The sequence below is a fragment of the Pezoporus occidentalis genome, unplaced genomic scaffold (genome assembly GCF_034315485.1).
Source record: "Pezoporus occidentalis ecotype Australia unplaced genomic scaffold, CSIRO_AGI_Poc_V1 ctg68, whole genome shotgun sequence".
In the NCBI taxonomy this organism is placed as follows: Eukaryota; Metazoa; Chordata; class Aves; order Psittaciformes; family Psittacidae; genus Pezoporus; species Pezoporus occidentalis.
This window is the reverse complement of record NW_026916030.1, coordinates 771,781-792,687: the sequence shown is the minus strand read 5'-3', so window position 1 is coordinate 792,687 and position 20,907 is coordinate 771,781. Positions and strand designations below refer to the sequence as shown.

Genomic DNA, 20,907 nt, shown 5'->3' with positions numbered 1-20,907 from the left:
CATCCCGGGGAGACCCTAAAGATTACACTTGCAATAGAGGCTGATCGACAGACGATGCCATTCACTTCTCATCCCTCCAGAACTGGTAGGAGCACACCAGTTCTGGCTTCAGAAAGAAGCAGAGGGGAAAACCCCACCAATAACTCCCTGGCTATTCCCCTTTTCCACCCTCCTCACGTCCTGCAAAAGACCCAGTCGGGTTTTCCAAGACAAACCGATTTCTTCAGGCTCTTTGCAACAGAAGTCACTGTTCCTGCCCCCATAAGTGCCAGACAATTTGCACTGAGTGGTGTCTGTCACCTTGCAGGTGCAGTGTTGATTCAAAGCTCAAGCTTAGGACACTTGGCAGTAGTCAGAGGTGCGTACATACATTTAAACATACATGACTCCTAGAGTACACAACGTTCAACATGCTGGTATTCATATAGACAACGTACTTTTTCCTTCGTGCACAAAGTTTCACTTACTTGCCATCTGCTAGGTTAATGCCTCTAAAGAGAGGATAGTCTTCTGGGCCTGGCTTTCCTGTATGGTCTTCATACAGGAATACAGGAGATCTACCCAACTCCACACCAATTTGCTGGATCCCTTGCTCATTGTAAATTGAGATCAAGAAGGACTGACCTCCTTTCTTCGCTTTTACAGTGGTTAGAATGGAGAAGTCCTCTGGGAATGGGGAAGCTGGAGTGGAAAAGCAAAGAGGTTAGTCAGGTTTCTTTGACGATTAAACCCTACCAAAGCAGTGCTGTTGCCTAATAACCCCTGGGGACACCTCTGGTTTATCTTTCCAGATGTGTGCAGATCAGCAGCCCGAAAAATATGGGGCAGCATCTTAGTTGCCAGGTGAAGATCAGGCTTCCCCCCCAAAGCCTGTTGGGATAAAGGATTGGGATGGGCTGCACCCCAAAGTAGATTGCACCAGCAAAACCAGTGTAGAGCAGAGTCCCCCAGGGGCTACCTGCTCTAATGGCACATTAAAAAGCCAAGCACAGAATTGAGCATCTCTGAGCATCATTCATTTATGAGCAGAAAGCCATTTTCCAGCCCTTGTTGCAATCTCTCACAGAGCCAAAAGCCACCCTATCTTTGAACTTGCAAGCAAAGGATGGCAAGGGATCTGCTGTTTTGGGATGAGACCATAGCGCCAGGAAACAGGGACTCTAAAAACCCTGCTGGTTTAAATCTGTGCTATTTGCACTTGACCCTTAGCGTGTTCTAGAGCTTTTTAGGAGACAAGGCAAAGACTTTGTTTCACATATCATGAGGTCCCCAAATTAACAAGATGTCGGAGGGACAGAGGAAATGAAGCAGCCCGGTGCCAGTTCAGCACACACAACACTGAAGGGGTTTATTTAAGGGAGCAGGGAAGTTGCATCAGGTTGTGTGTGCTCCAGATGAGAACGGTGTCTGTGCCTTCGGCTTTCAGGACCGGAGCAGACAGAAAGATCTGCAAACAGAAATAAACCTGGCAGTGAGCAGGAGACACGGATTTGTGTGCATGTTAAAAAGCAGACAGTGTTTCCTAGCTCTTTCTGCACTCAGGAGAGCCAACCTGTCTGATCTCAGGCAATTCCTGTCTGTGTTTCTGCAAGGTTTGGAAGCTTCAAGTATGGAGCAAGCACTGTCAGCACAGAGCAGATGCTCTGCACAGGAGGAAGGGTCAGTCCCCCGAAACACAAGACAAATGCAGGTCAGCTTTCGAGTCACAGATCACACCCAGGGCTGGACACAACTCCCCTAACTTGGGACTTCTCTGCCATTCAGCCTGGGAAGATGAACCCAAACTGAACATCCTGGGTGCACGTCCCAAACTGGACACTTAAAAACACCAGAAGGAGCAGTAAAGGGGATTTCTTGCTCAAATGATGACTGAAGAGGGGACCCACAGGGCACAACCTGCTCAGATGCTGCATTTCAACAGCGTGAGACTTGCAGGGGATCTTGCCTTTGAGGTCCAGGCTTTCAGAAACAAGGGCTGCATTGTACCCCTGGGTATCTGCTTGAGAAATCTTAAACCCTGGCAGGGTAAAGTGGGGCAGCCGGGCCACAGGCACCACAGGCTGTGCTGGGACCAGCGACGTGTGGCAGCCAGCGGCAAGCAGGGACGGGAACCCCACAAGCCCTCAGCTCCAACCTGCAGACACGCAGCCATGTGAACCACCACAGCTGTCGAGCTCCGTGCCCATAAGCTTCAAATCCACTTCCTGCACCCCTGCAGGCTTTTTGTAGGTAGCACCTCAGGGCTCCATAAGGGATTTTGACCCAGGGACGGGACCAGGACCATGGGAGTGTTGACCACAGCAAACCAGCAAGTGCTTAACCTCTCCTCTTCTGCCTGGGACTTGCTTTAGCTTCTATGAACAGTGGTTTGAATGCATCTGCCTGCCTAGCACAGGGAGCGGGAGGCAGGAGCAGGCTCTACTGCATCACACCCAGCACTGCTACAAACAGCTTGTGCAAACAGAGGACACAGAGGGGGAGAGCTGAGGATACCTACAGAGACACACACTGTTTGCACCAAGTTAATATCCCTCACCTTGGTTGAGCAGCCTTTGGAAAGAAACATAAGGCAGTGCTCTGAATAGAAGACTCACGGCCAGTAATTAAATGCCATGATTATAGCCTGATTTCCCCCTAGGACACAGACCTAGATGTTTGGCAAATGCAGGCATCCTATTATCCTGCCTCCCATAGGAACCACTGAGCTTTATCTCCCTCCTGCTGTACACAAATCCTCCTGTAGAGCTGAATCAAGACCATACGCCTTCCTGGTTCCAATTACAGGCTACAGTTTTGGGCCTTTTATGAAAAATAGCTCATGTCCAAAATGTCATTAGGAAGCCACAATGGTACCTTCAGCCTGGACAGGCTGCCAACTCATTAAAAAAGCTGCTTTTAATTTTTTTTTCACTATTAAGATGTCTCCATGGCGATGCGAGTTTTTCAACCCAAATAACCATAATGGATGAATTATAGCTGACATTACTCTGTACTGCTCTGCTGTGCTGGCAAAACAACAATGGCTTCACTGTCACAGCTAGAAGTGGCCCAGGCTATTGAATGATGTATGGAAACACAGCCACACCAGCAGCAATACTAATAAATGCATCATAATAAATATACGAAGCATTAATAAGTACTAATAAATACAGAGTAATAAATACAAGCGGATTTGGGTCAATTGATACAGACAATGGAGACAACCCCTCAACACTGGGTCTGGGATTAAGCCCTTATCTTCAATTCATTTCTTCAAACGAGCTCATGCTGAGAGATGCTGCACATCCATCCCATCACTCAACAGCACTGAACAGCACTGCTCCAATGGTGGATTTAGCTCAGCATCACTTTCCTACCCCGTGGCCAAGTCCTTTCACATTCACCACATGCAACCTCCTGCAAGGCAGCGAAGGGTTAAGACCCCAGTTCTGCAGGTGGAGCCCTGGGAAGAGCTGAGGAGGTCCAAGGTGGGTACAGACCCCTCCACCCCACACAGCTCCTGCACAGCACATCAATGCTGTGCGCTTCACTTGAGCGCATTGCACCCCTGCTATGCCCCAGTATGCAACCCAGCAGAGCCAGGCTGAGCTGCTGCTATCCCGAGCACCAGGACCAGGAACTAAAGGCTTCTGTACCAGCTCATGTTCTTCAGGACAGGGACAGATAGGACCGTCTTAACCCAGACCCTGCAGGTGTAGCCAGACACAGCCTGAAATAACGAGCCCCGCTGCTGAGCTGCGAAGGAAGAAAAGCTTTAGCTGCTGAATAGCAAAAAGTCAGCAAAAGCAACGAGCCGAGCCAGCTCCCAACACAAACACAAAGCAGATCCGTTGTGGAGATGGTGTCATTCCCAGAGCCGCTCTTCAGGGGGAAACAGCTCTTCAACGGTGCCACCAACTTCCGGCCTTCATCTGAGCAGACTCAGCTTCAGAATGACTTGTTTTCCTCAGAGAGGGCTGCTTGAGCTGTTACAGAGAGGTCTGAGCTCTTAAACATGCGCATATGCAGACACCCACAGGAAGTGTGGAGAGCATGAGTTTGCTTGAAGAATGCAAATGACATTTTGCTGTTTGCCACTGACAACTTTGCCTTTCTTGCCTCTGCTTTTGCTGGGAAGCAGAACTTGAGGGAGCGAGGACCAAGAGCACCGCAGCAGGACTCCTCACACTTGTGAGCGTGTAGAAACAGATAAACTTTTACATGTATCTTGCTTTGCCGGCTGTGGCAGCAGAATGCAAAGCCCATCAAATTGCCATCTTAGAAAAGCACCAGCTTCTAATGAGCACAAACCATCTCATGCAGTGTGCATTTGCCTTGGGTGCTCTATAACCCGCCTGTTAATAGGAAATCACTAAACCCACATTCCCCTGGTATGCTGCACTGCAATTACTTTATCATCTTTATCTCCTCTCTCATTCATTTGGTGGTGTGAGCTGAAGTCACATCCAGCTATGGAGATGCACTGAGCAAACATCTGTTCATCTGATGGAAAACACTGGGGGTTCTTCACTCTTCCCATTTCCTTAGCAAACTGCAGAGAAGACTCAATGCCTTTGCAAGCCTCCAGAGAGGGACAAAGCTGCTTCCATCACTCCATGGCTGTCCAGATGATTAAATGACTGAAAAGTTGCTCGATGACACAAGGAAACACCATCCAGATGTTCTCACCCAAGGATGACAGCAGGTGCAGAACCAAGAACTCAATGAGGACATGCAAGTAAGGTGGGACAACAGTAAGCCAATCTCCTACGATGCCGAGTTCTCTCCTGTCACCGTGCTTCAGTTCCGCACGTTGTCTTGTTCTGTTAACCTCTGTCATAGCTGGTGCCATCCACTCTCCTTACTACATTAATCAGAGTACTCCATCCTTGTCTTTATTTCCTGGGATCACCACTGTTTGCTAGTGGTGATCAGGCAACATTTCACAGTGGCTACGACAACTACTGGAAAGCTCTCAAATCCACTACAGCTGTACATTCCAAACTGGAACCACTTTCTTGAAGCACTTCTGAAGCAGAAGATGCCAGTTAGGCCAAAACTTCAAGCCCTTTCAGGTACATAGAAAGAGAGTACATCAAAGTGGTCAGACATGCACTGGTCAGGTTGAGTTGATCTTGCCTTGGGACAGATGGATGAATGCAGGGGCCACTGCAGGGCTCCTGAATGAATGTTCATCCCTGGGATGAATATCCCACACATCTACAGGCACAATGCTCTGGAACATGGGCAGAACCTGGCTGAGGGGTGCAGCTGAGCACATGATGGTACCATCTATAGTCAGAAGGGAGTGCCCTGCCCCAGGCAGCAATAAGGACAAATCCAGGGTCTGTTCTGCACTTCTGCAGACACTGAAACAGGGCTTCAGGCAAAGCCACGCAGCTGCTTTGCTAAGGGTTAACTGTGCCATGGAGGGTTACCAGCCCACAGCACAGGCACAGATGCTCTCATCCCATATGCGAGACACAGGGTATGCTCCTGCTCACCACAGGTTAAACAGAATTCACCTGCTTATTGTCACAGCAGGATGATAATGAAGTCTGGAAACAACCTTAATGATAACAGATGCAATGAAAGAAATACAGGGCTGGAGGATGCCAGCGCAGCAGCAGTGCAGCCTCAGTGTCCTCGGTCAGGCCACTGACAGGCTGGCTCTAATAGATACAGCATGCTCATTAAAAGTGGTGGCACAGCACATTACCAGGGATCTAGCTAATGCATTTTTACCATTAGTTCTCTCACACACACCAAAGGAAGATGTGTGTGTGTGTCTGCTTTGCTTAAGTCATCACTGCTTCACAGAGCACTTACACCCAGCATCTTTCTGCCTCATTGCTAAACCTTCCTCAGCAAAGGTACTTTCCTCAGACCTACAAAGTCCACAAACCATGCCTACTGCCAGCATCCCTGCGCTCCCCCATGTAAAACAGGGATGCAGCAGTGGTCCTTATGGTACCTGTACAGTATATGCTCAAGACTGAAGCTTCTGGGCAGTGAGTAGTTTGGGTCTATAATGTGTCAGGTCTTTTTACAAGCACATTTTACTCTGCAGCACTGATTGCCCATTGGGCTGAAAAATTAAACCCCAGTGCATCCTCAGTGACAAATGAAGCAGCAGCAGCCCAAACGCTTCAATGGCTTTGTGAACTTCTGCATCTTAGTGGCTTTCCCCAGTGAGCCTCCCATTTCTTCAGACTTCTTCCCTTGGGACATCTGTTCTCATGGGGCAGTCTGGTTTTTACACGGTGATTATTTATGCTGCGAGAGACACCGCAGCCACAGAGTAAGACCCCACTGTGCTTGGCACGCCACAAACACCATGCAGTCTGCGTTCTTTTGCATCTTCCAAGTCTCTCTCCCCAGCTGGACATCACGGTGATAATGAGACAGTAGAAGCTTCCTAGCATGGGAAGAACAGATGTAGGCACTGGCCACATCTGCCGTGAAGCCCATCACCATGTGCAAGTGCAATGATAAAAGAACCGCTCACTGGGATGTTATTTGACAGCTGAATGTTTGCAGTGGAATCACTCCCTGCTTCCCAAGGGATTATCCAAGCACACTTGGAAAGAGAAGGAATCATGCAGTGCCCTACATGTGCCTGTAGAATCTGAGAAAAGCATCAGGTATTTCCATATGACAGATAAAACCGTGGACTCACCAGGATACAGCTGCTTTGTCGGTGCACTAAGCTGAGCATCTTTTGTTACTCTGTAAGCAACATCTGCTTCTTTTGAAGATCTTCTGCTTGTGCAAAACCCTGTTGTTTTTGTTATACCATCAGGTAAATTATGAAAATCTAATACCTTCAAGAGGTCTGCAGGTTCAGCTGTAGAAAGAAAAGGAGAAAACAAGAATTAGCAGGCAACAGGAGTGGTGCTTGTTCAGATCCAAATCGGTATTAGTCAGCATCACACAAATCAATCATCACAGTTCTAAAACCAGATGAAATATGTTTTCAATACATCTGCAAATACATTGCTAATACCAGCTTCAAAGCCAGGACGCTGTGCTGCTGGTCAGAAATGCTAATTCAGTGCAGAGAGGAGCAGCTGTCTGCACTAGGGCAGAAGGGAGAGCACACTGTCAGCTACAGAAGTTAGATTTGCTGGATGTCTTCACTCAATCTCCATTATTCAAGTACCTCCTGGAGATTAAGCATTGACAGGAAATTCATGATCCCAGAGAAAGGCTTTAAATCAGAAGTTGCCCTCATGCTGATGCAAACATTCCCATTCCTTTTTCCTAAGTTGGTTGATCCAAAAAGCTGTTCTGAAGCAAACACCTGAACCAGCTTCCCTGGAGGGTCACACACACCACACAAAACAACCACACACCAGCTCACACTGATGGGGTAACAGGTCAACCACGAGCCATGCCTCGGAGGGTTATGGCAGAGCAGGATCCCAGCGTGGTGCTTTGATGCTGATGGCTGGTCCTGCTGCCCATGGGCTTGCCCAGAGCCTCGCAGCATTTGAGCCCAGCATCTAACCCTGCCCGGGGCGAGACAAGGCAACACGAGGCAGGGATGCAGCTCATAGAATGATCACAAATAGCCCAATTGCATTCAGAGAGGTGTGTGGCATTCCTGCTGCTGCAAAAAGGACATCTCCCAGTGCAGGAAAGACGGAGAGGATTTGCAAGGGATGTGCCACATGCGACTGGCTCCATCCATGGGGAAGGGCTACAGCTCGGCCATCAGCGCCGAACACAAACACCCCAGGCACTGGAAAGAAAGAGCATGAACAGATCTTTTACAATATGAAAAGTTTTGGTTACCAAGAAGATCAGCCTAATATTTGCATGGAAAATCCGTGTACATTGTTAGGCAGTGTTTAGAAGTTTCCACAATCCTGAGAAGCTGGGCTCTCAATGAGAGATTACAAACATATGGCAGATCCAAGCCAATGCTGCAGATAAACCAGCTGAGGGCCTGGCCTGCGCAGCACACAGCTGTGCTGCTTCCTCATCCCTCATTCCTGTTAGTATATGGATGACACACATTTGTCTAAGCTGTCCTTGACACTTGGATCTTCCCACCGCCTTCAATCATGTTTCATTGCACACAGAAATATCTGCACACATAGAGCCCAAGCTGCATTTAAACAACTAAAATTACAACCAAGCTCCAGATCTGCTTCCAGTTACCTCCCTGTGCTCCAAGAGGTTCAAATGAGCCAGCTCCTAAGCTGCCTCCAACGTGGATTTAGGGAGGAGAGGGGGAAAAGGCAAAGGCAAGGGGGAGGGGATGCGAATTCCAGAGTCCTGACATCAGCCCGGTCCCCACGCAGGGTGCAGGGGTCTGCGCCTCGCTCACAGCACTGCACATAAACCATCCTGCAGAGCGGGAAGGCAGGAACAGAAACCTCTGCAGAGGAGCCCATCGTCCAAAAGCGCGGCTGCTGTTGGGACAGAGCCTGCGTGAGCATCATCTCCTGTGTCAAGGGAGCCCCGGCAGTCAGCACAGCCAGTCATGGGGTCTCACAGGGGAGAAGTGTACAGTGCTGGATGAGTTAAGTGCTGCTCATCACTGTGATCATCTTATAGCTAAAGTGCAGCGCACTGACAGGGAGGTTGACATGAAAACAGAGGATTTCAGCAGCTCTACACACGAACAGAATGCTTGCCAAAAGCTCCCACAGAGGTCAGAGCATGGTGATGGGCATTCAGTGAAGCTGGACCTGCTGCAAACAGGTAGCAGGCTCAGCACTTCATGCTGTGCTTAGAGCCCTTTGAGCAACACCACCCTCATTATCAGAACCTTGGTGCAGCACTTGTGTAAGGGGTGATTCAAACACAAGCTGAGAGCCTCCAAACACAACATGTAACTAATTCATCCTCATTTTACAGGAAGATCCCCTATACCTCCATAAGGATGATGGATTAGGTCAAAGCAAGATATTGAAATAGAATAGTCTGGGTATTGCACAAACAAACTACAAACCCCACAGGTAACCAGCAGGAGAGGAAATAACCTCTGCTCAGATGTGCATGAATGCCTCATCTCTGCTTGCTCTTGGAAACCAAAGAGGATGCGAGGAGGCAGCTGAAGCCCTACAGAGCACTCGTGTTACTCTTCATCACTAAGAAATCAGTTGGAGTAGGACTTAAACAGCATGAAAGTCTCCAGCTCCTTCCAGAAGGATGAGCTCCCCACAGGAGCAGCTCCGATTCCTGCCCAGCTCATCAGTTTATTTATTTCCCTGGACTTTTCAGCCAAATCTAAACTCAGCAAGCTCCTGTTAGGAGCTCCGACAGCACCGTGCACACTGGACAGAGACCAGACTGACCAAAACCAGGTCCTACAGGGTATTCCTTGCAAGCTTGCACTGAACTTGGCCTTCATCCGAGGACTGAATTAGCTGTTGCTTTATGAAAGCTTTTTTCTTTCCTTGCTCTTCATGAATGACATTACTATGCAGCGTTACACTGGATCCTTCTTTCACGAGATGCACAGGGCTTCCCAAGGACCAGGTCCTGCTGAGCCAGAGGAGGGTGGCAACGGACCCAGTACACAGAGGCAAACCCTAAATAGCCAAATAGCCAAACTGGGGCCAGAGGCTGCCCCAGACGCCTGCACCCAGCAGCGTGGAGAGCCCTGGAACAAGTCTGAGCATTACTTCCCATTTTACATCTGGAAACCTGCCCAAACTCTTTAGGGTTCCGCCACATTCATTTGGCGGCTCAGGAAAAGCTTTGCCTGGACACCCCCAGAGCTCAAAGCCAACCCTTCAAGAAGGTTTGCAGGAAGAAAAGCAGGGGATGCTTTCCCACACCATGTCCAACCTGCTCCTTCCTCCATGGGCCTGGACCACGCACCCACCAGTCAACAAGAAACCAGTTTCCCAACCAGGCTGGTGTCCTCGCTGTGGTAAGAGCTGTACCTGCAGTGGTTTGCATACTTCAAGTGAGGCAGCACCTACATCCTCCTCTCCACAGACCCCTTGTCCAGGGGAGCCATAAAGGATGCTGCACACTTGGTGCACTGCTGAAAACAGGTTTGCTTTTCCAACTGCCTTTTGTAAATGGGCAGGAGGCCCCCAAAGATCTCAATGGACCAGAAGCTGAAAAGGTTTTAGCAAAGCAGTTTAATAAACTGAAATTACACACGTCCCACTCACAAGCTTTCAGCATCTTCACTGAACACATCCCTAGAAATACCCCCTTTCTTCAACTTTTTGCCTTATAATACCCTTCAAAATGGAAGCAAAAATCTCACCAGCATCCCGAGACACATTCATGGTGCACAGCTGACCTGTCCTTGTAGTAATACAACCACCAAGACATGTGGGTGTCTAAAGAATAGGTCACCAAACTTAGCAGTGGAGAACCGTTCTTCTACATTTGGTTTCATAACAGCTAAAGGGCATCCAAAGACCTTCAGGACTTAATGACACAGCACTTGGTCATACTATGGTTTATGTGCAATTATTGCTAAATAATTGAGGTCACAAGGTGAGGAATGAATAAGCATTTATGTTCCCAGCTCATCCCAGGTGCCTTCTGCAGCTTTCTCATCATTTAATACAGAACCCACCAGTCTGGCATTTATATCCAAGGGATGCAGGTTTCCTGGGAGCAAAGCCTCCCTATATGAACACACAATATAAAACAAACTCTCCATCTTATCCTGCAGCAAGTCATTACAGTAGATAAAGTGAATAAGGATTATTTCAAGAGCAGCATCTCCTTGAAAAGTACCTTAAATCCCACAGAAAGGTGGGGGAAAAAGAAACATTTTCCCAGCCAAAGCAAAGCAATCCACTGCAGCTGATCTGCCCACAATAAACCAACTGCTTAAATCCCCTTCTTTCTCCTTGTTTTGTCTTTAAACCAGAAAATCACCAGCATCTGCATTGTGAGGAGATTGCGAGAGGCATAAGGCAGCACTCTGCCTACACCCAGATGACAAGGATGAAGTTACTGCCATGTTTCCCCCCATTAATATCAATATATCCTGTGCAAACAACATTAGGCACCGCACCACCCTGTCTCACTGCATTACCTTCTCCAGCAGGAAAGGAGGATGCTACAGAGCCGCCTGAATGCACAGCAAAACCACATTCCTGGGAAGAGAAGTTTATTCTTAGCACTGAATAAACACTAACTGTGTCCTTGGGAGGACCGCACTCAGACCTGCGGTGAGCAGGGTTCAGCGCGCAGAGGAAAGGATGCCCTTCCACTGTGCTCAGGGCTGCTCACTCCCCAGAGGTTGACACAGATATCATGGCTTATCCTAGGAATTAAATACCAAGCGCTAACGGCTCCTGTGCTGAGACCCATAGGAGACAGCCAAGCACAGATGAGAACTGGAAGGTGCTTCACTTAGCGATGGATTTATACAGAGCCTGGAGTCTCCAGGTCCTGCCTGTGGAATTTCAATGATTTCTACTCTTCTCTGAACAATTTTCACCACCTAGCTGCAGCCCTTGGATAACTGATGAAAACAAGGTGGCAGAGGCTAAGACAAAATACAGTCTAAGAAATAAGCATGTAAAGCTCCAGTTGCTATTGTTCAAGCATCCTTTGGAGGGACTTAATAGAGCCCCTTAAATTCTTCAGCATCCCAGCAGCCTAATAAAATGAAAATATATATTTGGACAAAGAGGAAAGGCATTTTAAGGAGGAGAATTGATGAATCTGAAGTGCGGGACTGAAGATATAAAAGTTTGCTCCCTAGGAAGGAGCATAATACAGCAAAAAAGGCCAGCTACAAAAGAGGTCAGACGCTCATCTGGTGCACATCAGCTCCTTCCAATAGCTGCAACAGAGCTGCGGCAACTCACACTGCTCTAGATAGCTGAATATTTCACCAGTGACTCATGTCATCCCCTTATAGGGTTGTTTTAAAGGCCCAAATAGTCCCAACTGTGAACAAAGGAAACCATTATGCAGAGTGGATTCGAAAGATCGTATGCATAATCCCAGAAGGGAAAGAAAAACCCCAAACTGACACTGGAGCAGCTCTGCAAGACTACATTAAACTCAAAGAATCAAATCATCTTTGTTCCTGGGAGCATAAATCTTTTTCTCTTAAATCAATCAATCATTTGGGTCTCTAACAAAGCCGTGGTGGCAGCAGCCAAGAGCCAGCACAGAGCCGTCCTCTCTCCACAGAACGGCATCAAACCACGCAAAAAAATCCCTGCTGGAAATGCCACGTGAAAGTTAAAGGCACAAAGCACAGAGAACAGGCAGCGTTCGGGATGGGGGAGCCCCGGCCCCATGCAACAGCAGCAAAGAGCCCATTCACTGTAAGGAATCGAGGGTTTCAGATCGTCACCCGAAAGCTGGGGGCAGCCGCTGCTGGGTGCCAGGAGCGCACAGAACAGAGCACCCACGGGTGGGTCCTGCACTTTCCAAGGAGCTGCTGACCCCATTCCCACGAATCCTGGTCAAAAGCAACGAACAAGATCCAGAGCAGGGAAAGGGCAGCAGAGGGGGCCCAGAAGGGCAGGTCTGAGGGTGCAAAGCAGGCGCAGGGTCCCTTTCCCTGCCCACGGGCAGCCCTACAGGGATGGATGGGGTTTGCATTGGGTATCACCAGCTCTTCCCAGGAAGGGGCCACAGCACAAATCCTTCCTCCCACCCCCCTCCCCGCTGCAGCAAACCACCCCATCCACTCAAGAGCACAAAGCTTTTTAAGACAGAGCCCAAGCCAAGCTCCCAGCCCATGTCAGCGCTCACTGCGACCGTTCAGTGTCCAAGGAGGTTTTATGGGCCCCTTCCTGACAGCAGGGTCAGGAGAATGAGGTGAATCACCAGCTTCAGCCGTGTCCTTGCCCCTGCTCACAGGGCCAGGGATGCCTCACATGCCACCCTGCCCACTCCTCCCATCCCAGCCAGCCAGGGCCCAGGGGAGCTTTCCAATCCCCCACCCATCAGGATCGAGTATTTCTGGGTCACTGTGACATTTCTGGAAGGGTTTCCAGCACAAGTTTCATTGGTGCCTTGCCCTTTAAACAACTGAGGCTGAGCGGAGCCTGAAACCTGTTAAAGCTACAAACTCACACACTCAGCAGATCTGCAGAAGGAAACTGTGACGGAGCATGACTCCATCTTTGGAATGATGAACTGAGAGGTCTTACAGAGAGCTCGGGTTTAGGAGCAGTTTCTGGAAGCCAGCCACAAGGAGATGCAAGTTATGAGCAAATGAACAGGCACCCTCCCCTCCTGCCTCCCAGCCCAGGTCTCTGCACCCTTTACTCAGAAAAGCATCCTTTAAAATCCTTGCGAGAGCCCCGACTGCCTCAGCCTTGTGGGAGCACAGAGATGGATGAGCAAGGGTTGGAAACAGCACCCAAGGAATCAGTCTGAACAGCATCACTTTGGGTCCTGTCACACTCTACTGTGACCCTGCTGCACAGTCAGAGCCACACAATGAGACACAGGCTTCACTCCAGGCTAACAGCAGCTTTATCAGAGCAGCATTCACTGCTCCTACAAGTGATCATTATTTTCTGCCTGGGCCTTGCAGGACACTGCCTTCCTCAGTTCCCAGTGTGGGACTGGCACCTAAGCCAGCAACACAGGGCTCCTGCAGGTGTATCTGAAGGTGGAAAAGGAAAGTTCAACCTTTTGCCTTTGCTCTAAGGAGTGCACTTGTTTCCAGACGTTGTGGCACTGGGACAGCATTTGCATTTTCAGAGAGCTTTGTAATGATGAACCGCTTAAAGCTCAACAAGATCTAATTAGGGCCCGATCTTGCAGCACATTAAAGGTTTGTAACCAGTTTTAACGGGGCAGAAGATACAACTCTCCCAAGGAAGGGAGAAGCTGACACGATCATCTCCCAGACAGGGGGAAACCACACATGAAGACCCGACAGAAAAGCCTCTTGCAGCCAGTGTGAGCATCCTCCTGCAGCTGCAGCCACCTGCAAGCCACTGCTCATGGGCTCTGCAACACAACAGACAGCACCTTTCTCCCTCCTTTCGCACCCAAAGCTATTTCACACTGAACCGGGAACAAGGGCATCACCGTTCGATGAAACCAGGGAGACACGGCTCAAGGCAGGGCAGTGCAGAAGATCACGTTCCCTCTCAGCATCTTCTGCCATCTAAACCAAGGTAGTCTGGAAAGAACATACATAGAAACAGCCTCCCTCCAGCCCTCCCATAGCCATGCCCAGCCCTTCCGCTGCTGTCGTGCTGGAAGCGGATCTCCCATCCAGGAGCCTCATTAAGCACATTAACACAAGCACCTGCATAATTACAGTCATTCCCACCGGGGCATCCCCGCAGCGCCAGCCGGGCCGCTGAATCAGCAGCGCTGCGCTGGCTCCTCACCGCAAAGGGAGCGGAACCTGAGGTTTGCGGCACCCGGGATGCCCCAGGGCGCTCACTGCGGAGCTGAACACCCATTTTCAGGCGCTGTGGGGTTTAGGGGTCTGTAAAGTTAATGGGACCGGGCATAAGTCATTCGGAATATTTCATTGGTTACTAATAGAGCCCAACACCATTTCCAGCACTGCCACATACTTTGACAGAGGGAAAGAAATGCAAAACTAAATCTCTTAAATGCTTTCATCAATGAACTCTTCCATTTACTCTTTATCTATATCCTGTTTTCCTCAAATACGTAGCCAGAAGGTGAATTTCAAGTTAGGATCTGCTTGACTTCATGGGAACCGTTTCTGAAGCTCGTTTTCCTGTTTTTTCCCCCTCCCTTTGCAAGGTTTACAGCCCACGTCTGCACCAACACGGGTCCTGCTTCCACAGCAAGAGCAGGAGGACGAAGATGCAGAATTAACCACCCACAGCCGTGAGTTCCATCAGTTCTCAGCGAAACCACAGAGCAGCCCAGGAGCCTGTTGCCTCAAGCACGGAGAAACTCACCCCCCGGGTTACTGGCTCCTAATGATTTTCTCAGTTCTAATCCATATTTATTCAGCAGATCTCTGGCCCGGTGAGGTGTTTAAATGGATTTCTTTGTTGGCATCACCCAGAAATTAACATTATTTCACTTCAGAACAGCTGAGGGTTTTTTTTTTTACGTACCAGCTATAATGATATATAATCTGCTGAGTCCAACCATGCACAAGAGGCAGCTCATCCAAACACAACACTCCAGCTCCCATTCCCGTCCGATTTCCAGTCCCATTAGAAATAAAACACGTGTACATGGTGTATTTCCCTAATACCCACGTTAAGAAACGGCACACTGGGGGGTTCTGCATTAAAACACACGATTCCACCCCCATCCCCCGGTCCAAGCAGCACCAAACGGTGGCAGTGGGTTTAGTGCCGTTAACGGAGCACATCAAGTGGCATTAGGGTAACATCCAGAGCCTGCAGCTCAGCCTTGACAGCCCCATGTGATCTCTGACCGCCGGTCATTAGCGGAGAAACCCAGCTCATTACCCCGGAGCAGCAGCTCCATTACACGCAGCTATCAGGAGCCGAAGAGGTGCAAATTACCCAGCCCCTCCTCCCTGCACCGCCCCACCTGGATGGGAGACAAATCCTCCCTCAGGAGCCTCCTGCTTCAGGAACTGATGTGAAGGAGATGATGGGTTTTGCTCATCACGTACCAATATTCCTGTAAGGCGATGCCTTCATCTGCTCAAAACCCACAGCAGCCACAACTGGTGTTTTGCAGCAGTGACCAAGTCACGCAGGGACAAGAACTGGCTTTACAAACTGTGGGTCACGCCTACGTCCCCTCCTTCACATATTTCCTATTAAACGGTTTACAATGTGATTTCTCCATTCACTGTTCTTGGAAATATCAGCTGCACCCAATATCCGAGATGTCATTTCAGGCCTTCCATTTGACGTGGAGAATTCAAACCCAAAGATAACATCTCATTGAAATCCGCTACTATAAAAGCTAACAAGAAATATCCAAGGTATCCATCCAAAAAGCTTTCCCAGGACTCGAACGAACACTGGCCCAGACAAATATTTACATAATTATTCACATGGGTTTGTTTTAAATAAAGAGCCTTTTATTATTATTACTTTGGCATCAACCATCTAATTAGAAGCCAATGACAGTTATAAAAATCACCGCGAGCTCTCCCCGCAGTACTGACAAGGAGAAGTACTTGAGTGATGGGCAGCACCGGAGCTGTCGCTGCCGCCTGGGGCAATCAGGAGAGGGAACCTTCAGAAAAGGGTCCCGGGGGGATGGAGGAGGGATGGCTCCTGCCCCTGGCTGTGTGCTGGGAAAAGGGAACACTGATGGGCAAAGGGTTAGGGGGCTGCTGGCAGTAACAGCAGCTCCCAGCCTGGTTTGTGTTGAAGGCACCTTAAGGCTCATCCAGCCCCAACCCCTGCCACGGGCAGGGACCCCTTCCACTGGAGCAGCTTGCTCCAAGCCCCTGTGTCCAACCTGGCCTTGAGCACTGCCAGGGATGGGGCAGCCACAGCTTCTCTGGGCACCCTGTGCCAGCGCCTCAGCACCCTCACAGGGAAGAGGTTCCCTACGTCTAGGAACCACGCCTGGCTCTCTGTCACCTCCAACACCAGCACTGTCCTATGGCATTGGACAAGTCATTTCTTGCACCTCTCTGCTTTATAATGAGCTCTTGGGACTAAGCCTTTCCCTGAATGCATGCAGGCTGCTCAGCAAAGCAAACCAATTATGAAGTCCTACAGTAGCACACAACATAATGTGGCTAAGTGTAATCCACTTCAAGATGAACACACACCGAGGTATTTATGGTGGCCTGTACTGAGAATACATACATGCACAATCCAGTTCTAGGGTGAGGCTTCAAGTATACTGATGAAGGGGAAGAGTAAGAAAACCCTTCTGGCAGCAGGAAACAACCAAGAGGTTTTTTCAGAGCCGCCTCTGGGCTCATCACTGGTGCTTGGTCAAACAAGCCTCTGCGCAGGATGCTCCTGTGGAGCCTGATGGAAAGGTGACCCTGTGCAGTGCAGGGAGAGCCTCAATTGCTGCGAGCCCGTTTAACTCAAGCAAGAAAGCAATTAGTGCTCCCTCCTAGTGCAAAGGCAGACAATAAATACCAGGTAACCTCCCATAAAGCACCAAAAAAATATATGAAAATACTTTTTTTCTACCAGTTCCGGCTAAGGCATGGAAGCAACTGAAGATTTCCTTCTGCAATATTCAGCTAAGGTGGTCACCAGGGCTGCATTTCTCTATTGGGAAGAAAAGAGCTGTGTATTTCAGTAGCTCTGTCTCCAGGACATCTTTTCTCAGGCTGGAAGCACAAAATCCTCTCATCTGGGAAAGGGTAATTCCAGCTCAAGCTTATTACCACTTGCCTGGAATTGGTTCATGGCACAACCTCTAAACCTGCTTGGAGGTTTAAAAAGCTCAATCCCAGCTTTGCTCAGTCAGGCCTGCAATATTTGCAGGCTGCTGGAATGATGCTTTTTATACCCTAACACATACAAACTGCGAGCGCTTTCAGGAAACTGTGCTTGTGCATCTTAACTGCAAGCAACCGAGGTGACACTGAAAGAGGAGCTTGGCAACCACATGAGCTGCTTGGCACTGCCATGGGGTGAGCACTATGGCAGGCAATGGATGGGCTGACCCTGGCAGCAGTGGGGTGCTGAGCCCCTCAAAGCACCGCTCCCTGCTTCCAACAGGGCCAGTCTTCACTTCCAGGCTGGAAAAGTGAATAAAACACCAAACAAACAGGGCGACCTAAAGGGGGGCACGTGCATGCTCTTGGCAAAGGGAGCCCGTGGGATTAACGCCTGTCCCTCACACCAGTGCAGAGCAGCTCAGCTCTCACCCTTTGCTCATTGAGCAGCAGTTCCCACTGCTTTATATCCTCTGCCTTTCCAGTCACGGAGAGGGAAGCTCAGCAAGACACTGGCCCCCTTCAGTGCGGGCTTCCACCTTCCAGGTTGCCAGCAAGCTTCAGATCCTAGTTCACACAGTGCCTTAAACCCAAGCGCATGGATCGGGGGAATCAGCAGTATAAAGGAGGACGCATGGGGACCCAGAGTGTAAAGTGATGGTTCATCCAAACTGTTCTGATTTTCCAGGGCAGAAACCGGACAGCTCTACAGAGATGCTCCATTTAAAGCCAGCGAAGTGCAGAACAGCAACACTGACACACTGGCTGCTAAAAGCTGGGCTTTTTGCTAACACCAAAGAACCAGGTTTCCATCAAAACTGAATTCTCTACAGGGAAACAAACTCCAGCTTTGTAAAGAAAACTGCTGAGCAGAGCTGAGGTTCTCCACACAGCCTGGCACAGCCATACTCTCCCCAGATAACTTCCAGGCCCTGTTCTCACTGAGGAATAGTACATTACTTTGCTGTCAAACAACCCCAATGCCTTAAGTGGCAATTTACTCACGGTAAGGTGAGAAGGCTGGCAGTATCTGTCCCTAAGAGGTGGGTAATCAAAACAAACTTGTATAAGAACACAGCACAAGCAGCAGTCATTTACATGATGTTGAGCAATGCAATCACAGCACAGACACCCAAGTGAGATCTAACACCAGCCTCAGTGCCAGAGCCCCAAGCTCCAGGGGTGAGACCCAGCTCCTGCGCTAAGATGGGCAGCCCCTGGAAGCCATCTGGGTTTCAATGGTCCATTCAGCATCACTGAACTATCCATAGACTGGTTTTGACTATAGCACAAGCAGAGCCCACATCGTTCTCACGGTTCCAAAGGGTACAAATTGCAGCAGGTAAAAGAGCAGAGGAGCACAGAAATCAATACCCTGACATATTAAGCACTTCTAATCGCTTCTGTCTGTACCATCAGACATTTACCTTGACATTATCCCCTCTTTTTTTTTTGTTTTAAAGGCTCACAACATTTCCTGTTAAATTTATGTTCTGTTATCATAAGCAGCATAATAAAGGGCCTTGAGCAAGGTCAGAGGCATCAGTGAGAGATGAAGTGCACCTGCAGCTCTGAACACTGAGCTGTACTGACTTGACCAGCCAATACACTTCCCCTGAATCACCTGCACTGGCATTAAATGTTAATTAAACTTGCTTTATAAGCCTGAAATGAAGATCCTCTGCTGCTGCCATTCAGTCCCAAATGCATCATAACTTCCCCTCCAGACACATGTACACGAACCTGCCCCAACTACCAAGGCACTCAGCAGACCCTCCATGATAATGCATCAGTCATCCTGTTTTCCTGGAGGCATCTCAAAGGGGTTTTGTTACTTTAGAAAGCACCACGGTTAAAGGGCACACAAAACCCAGCTCTGCCAAGCACATCTTTGCACCCGAACAATACATCCAGGGTGGCTGCCCCATCCCTGGCAGTGCTCAAGGCCAGGTTGGACACAGGGGCTTGGAGCAAGCTGCTCCAGTGGAAGGTGTCACTGCCCATGGCAGGGGTTGGAGCTGGAGGAGCTTTAAGGTCCCTTAACCCAAACCAGTCGGGGATTGTACAAAATAAAAGGATCATACAGGCAAAGGCACCAGAAAGAGCCCTTTACAATGTGAAGGGGTGAACAAGGATGCTCTTGAAGTGCAGCTGCCTCCAAGACACATTCAGAAGCGTTGCCAGTCTGCACCACATCCACACCACATGGCAGCCCCCATGGTGGTACCAGCACAGCCAGCTGAGGAGCTGCAGGCAGAGGGAGGAAGAGACAGTAACCGTGGCAGGGAATGAATGTGGATCTGCAGGGCTGTTCTCTGTGGGGACCACAGAAGAAACTGGGGCTGCAGGATGCTGTGCCAGGGTGGCCACTGAAAACAGCAGGAAGTGTTCTCCCAGGTAAGTCTGTGCCTGTGCAGACTGGGGTTTTGATCAGCAGCAGCAAAGAGATTTTGATTAATGAGATACTGATGAGGTGGGGAAACAGCTCCGCTGTACATCGCCAGGGTACCAGAGCACATCCGCCTGTGGTGCAAGTCAGCATCACTGTGCTGGGACCCTGACAGGAGGGGATCGCTCACTGCAGGGACAGATTCTTCTACACAAGGAGAAACCATTCCCGGCACATGAGGAGTTACCAGGTCCTTTGCTCAGATGTGAGCCCTGAAAAGCAGCGAGCCAGGATGAATGAGGATGCCACTAAGAATATTTCGAATTCAATTATGAGAGCAGTATTAAAATACCCACGGAAGCGAGTGTTGGAGGGAGTCACAAAGAGCTGCCAGCTTCGGGCAAAAGCAGATGGAAAGATAATCTCAGCTCCAAGCGTGCAGCCTCATCCCAGGGGAACCTCCCAACACACAAGTAGGAAACACGCGGGGAAGTTTGGAGTCTTGCAATTAAAGTTCCTTCCAACTTAACCCAAGGAGAGAAGACTCGTGTGAGCCAGCCCAGCTGGGCATGCTCAGGTAGAAAAGGGAGCTGGAAAACTTCCCCTAAACATACCCCCTGTGGTAAAGCAAAGGGTCAAGGGGAAGAGAGCAGCTACAAACAGGATAAAGTCCAACTAAAGGACCAAAAAATAAGAGGCAGCTACAGAAAGGCAGGAGCTATTTTCATACAGAGCAAAGGGTCACTGGCACATGTTCTCAAACACCCCGAAGGCAGGGAGGGGAGAGATCCTTTGTGCAGGGATGGGGATCATGGGAACAGGATTCCTGGGTTGCTCAGGGGCGTTACTGTACTTAGTACAAAGGGGAGAAACAACAGAGGGCAAGAGGAGATGGGGCTGGTTCTTTTCTGGGTCTGCTAGACAAGGGAGGGAGGGCTCACAGCAGAGACCATGGGGTTAAAATAGGGATTCCCAAGCTGGGCATGGTTAGAAACTCTCTGGTAACAGCTACTTGCCAGGTAAATGGCAATCTGGCCACCTGCTTAAATAACTGCTGCGAGGTGTCCTCTGCCAAGAGGAACAAGGGTGCTCGAGAAACGCAGAGCACTATTAGAAGGAATTACCTAGAAAAGCCCTTACAAGAACGTGCTTTTTACATGAAGCAAGATGCAGGGTGGGACTTTAACACACTTTAAACCCCAGGCACAGTTATTGTTCCTGTGAAGCCTCAGCTCTG

At 49.3% G+C, this 20,907-nt stretch overlaps 1 protein-coding gene across 2 annotated transcripts in view; it reads right to left on the bottom strand.

The window, feature by feature from the left end:
- COL5A1 (collagen type V alpha 1 chain) overlaps window positions 1-20,907 on the bottom strand; it is a 131,114-nt gene that overhangs the window by 97,102 nt on the left and 13,105 nt on the right. For both annotated transcript variants that reach the window (XM_062641076.1, XM_062641077.1), the window contains exons 2-3: window positions 6,659-6,826; window positions 468-681 (exon numbers count right to left, since the gene is read on the bottom strand). In XM_062641076.1, coding sequence (XP_062497060.1) covers window positions 468-681; window positions 6,659-6,826 — 382 coding nt within the window. The remainder of the gene's footprint in view (window positions 1-467; window positions 682-6,658; window positions 6,827-20,907) is intronic.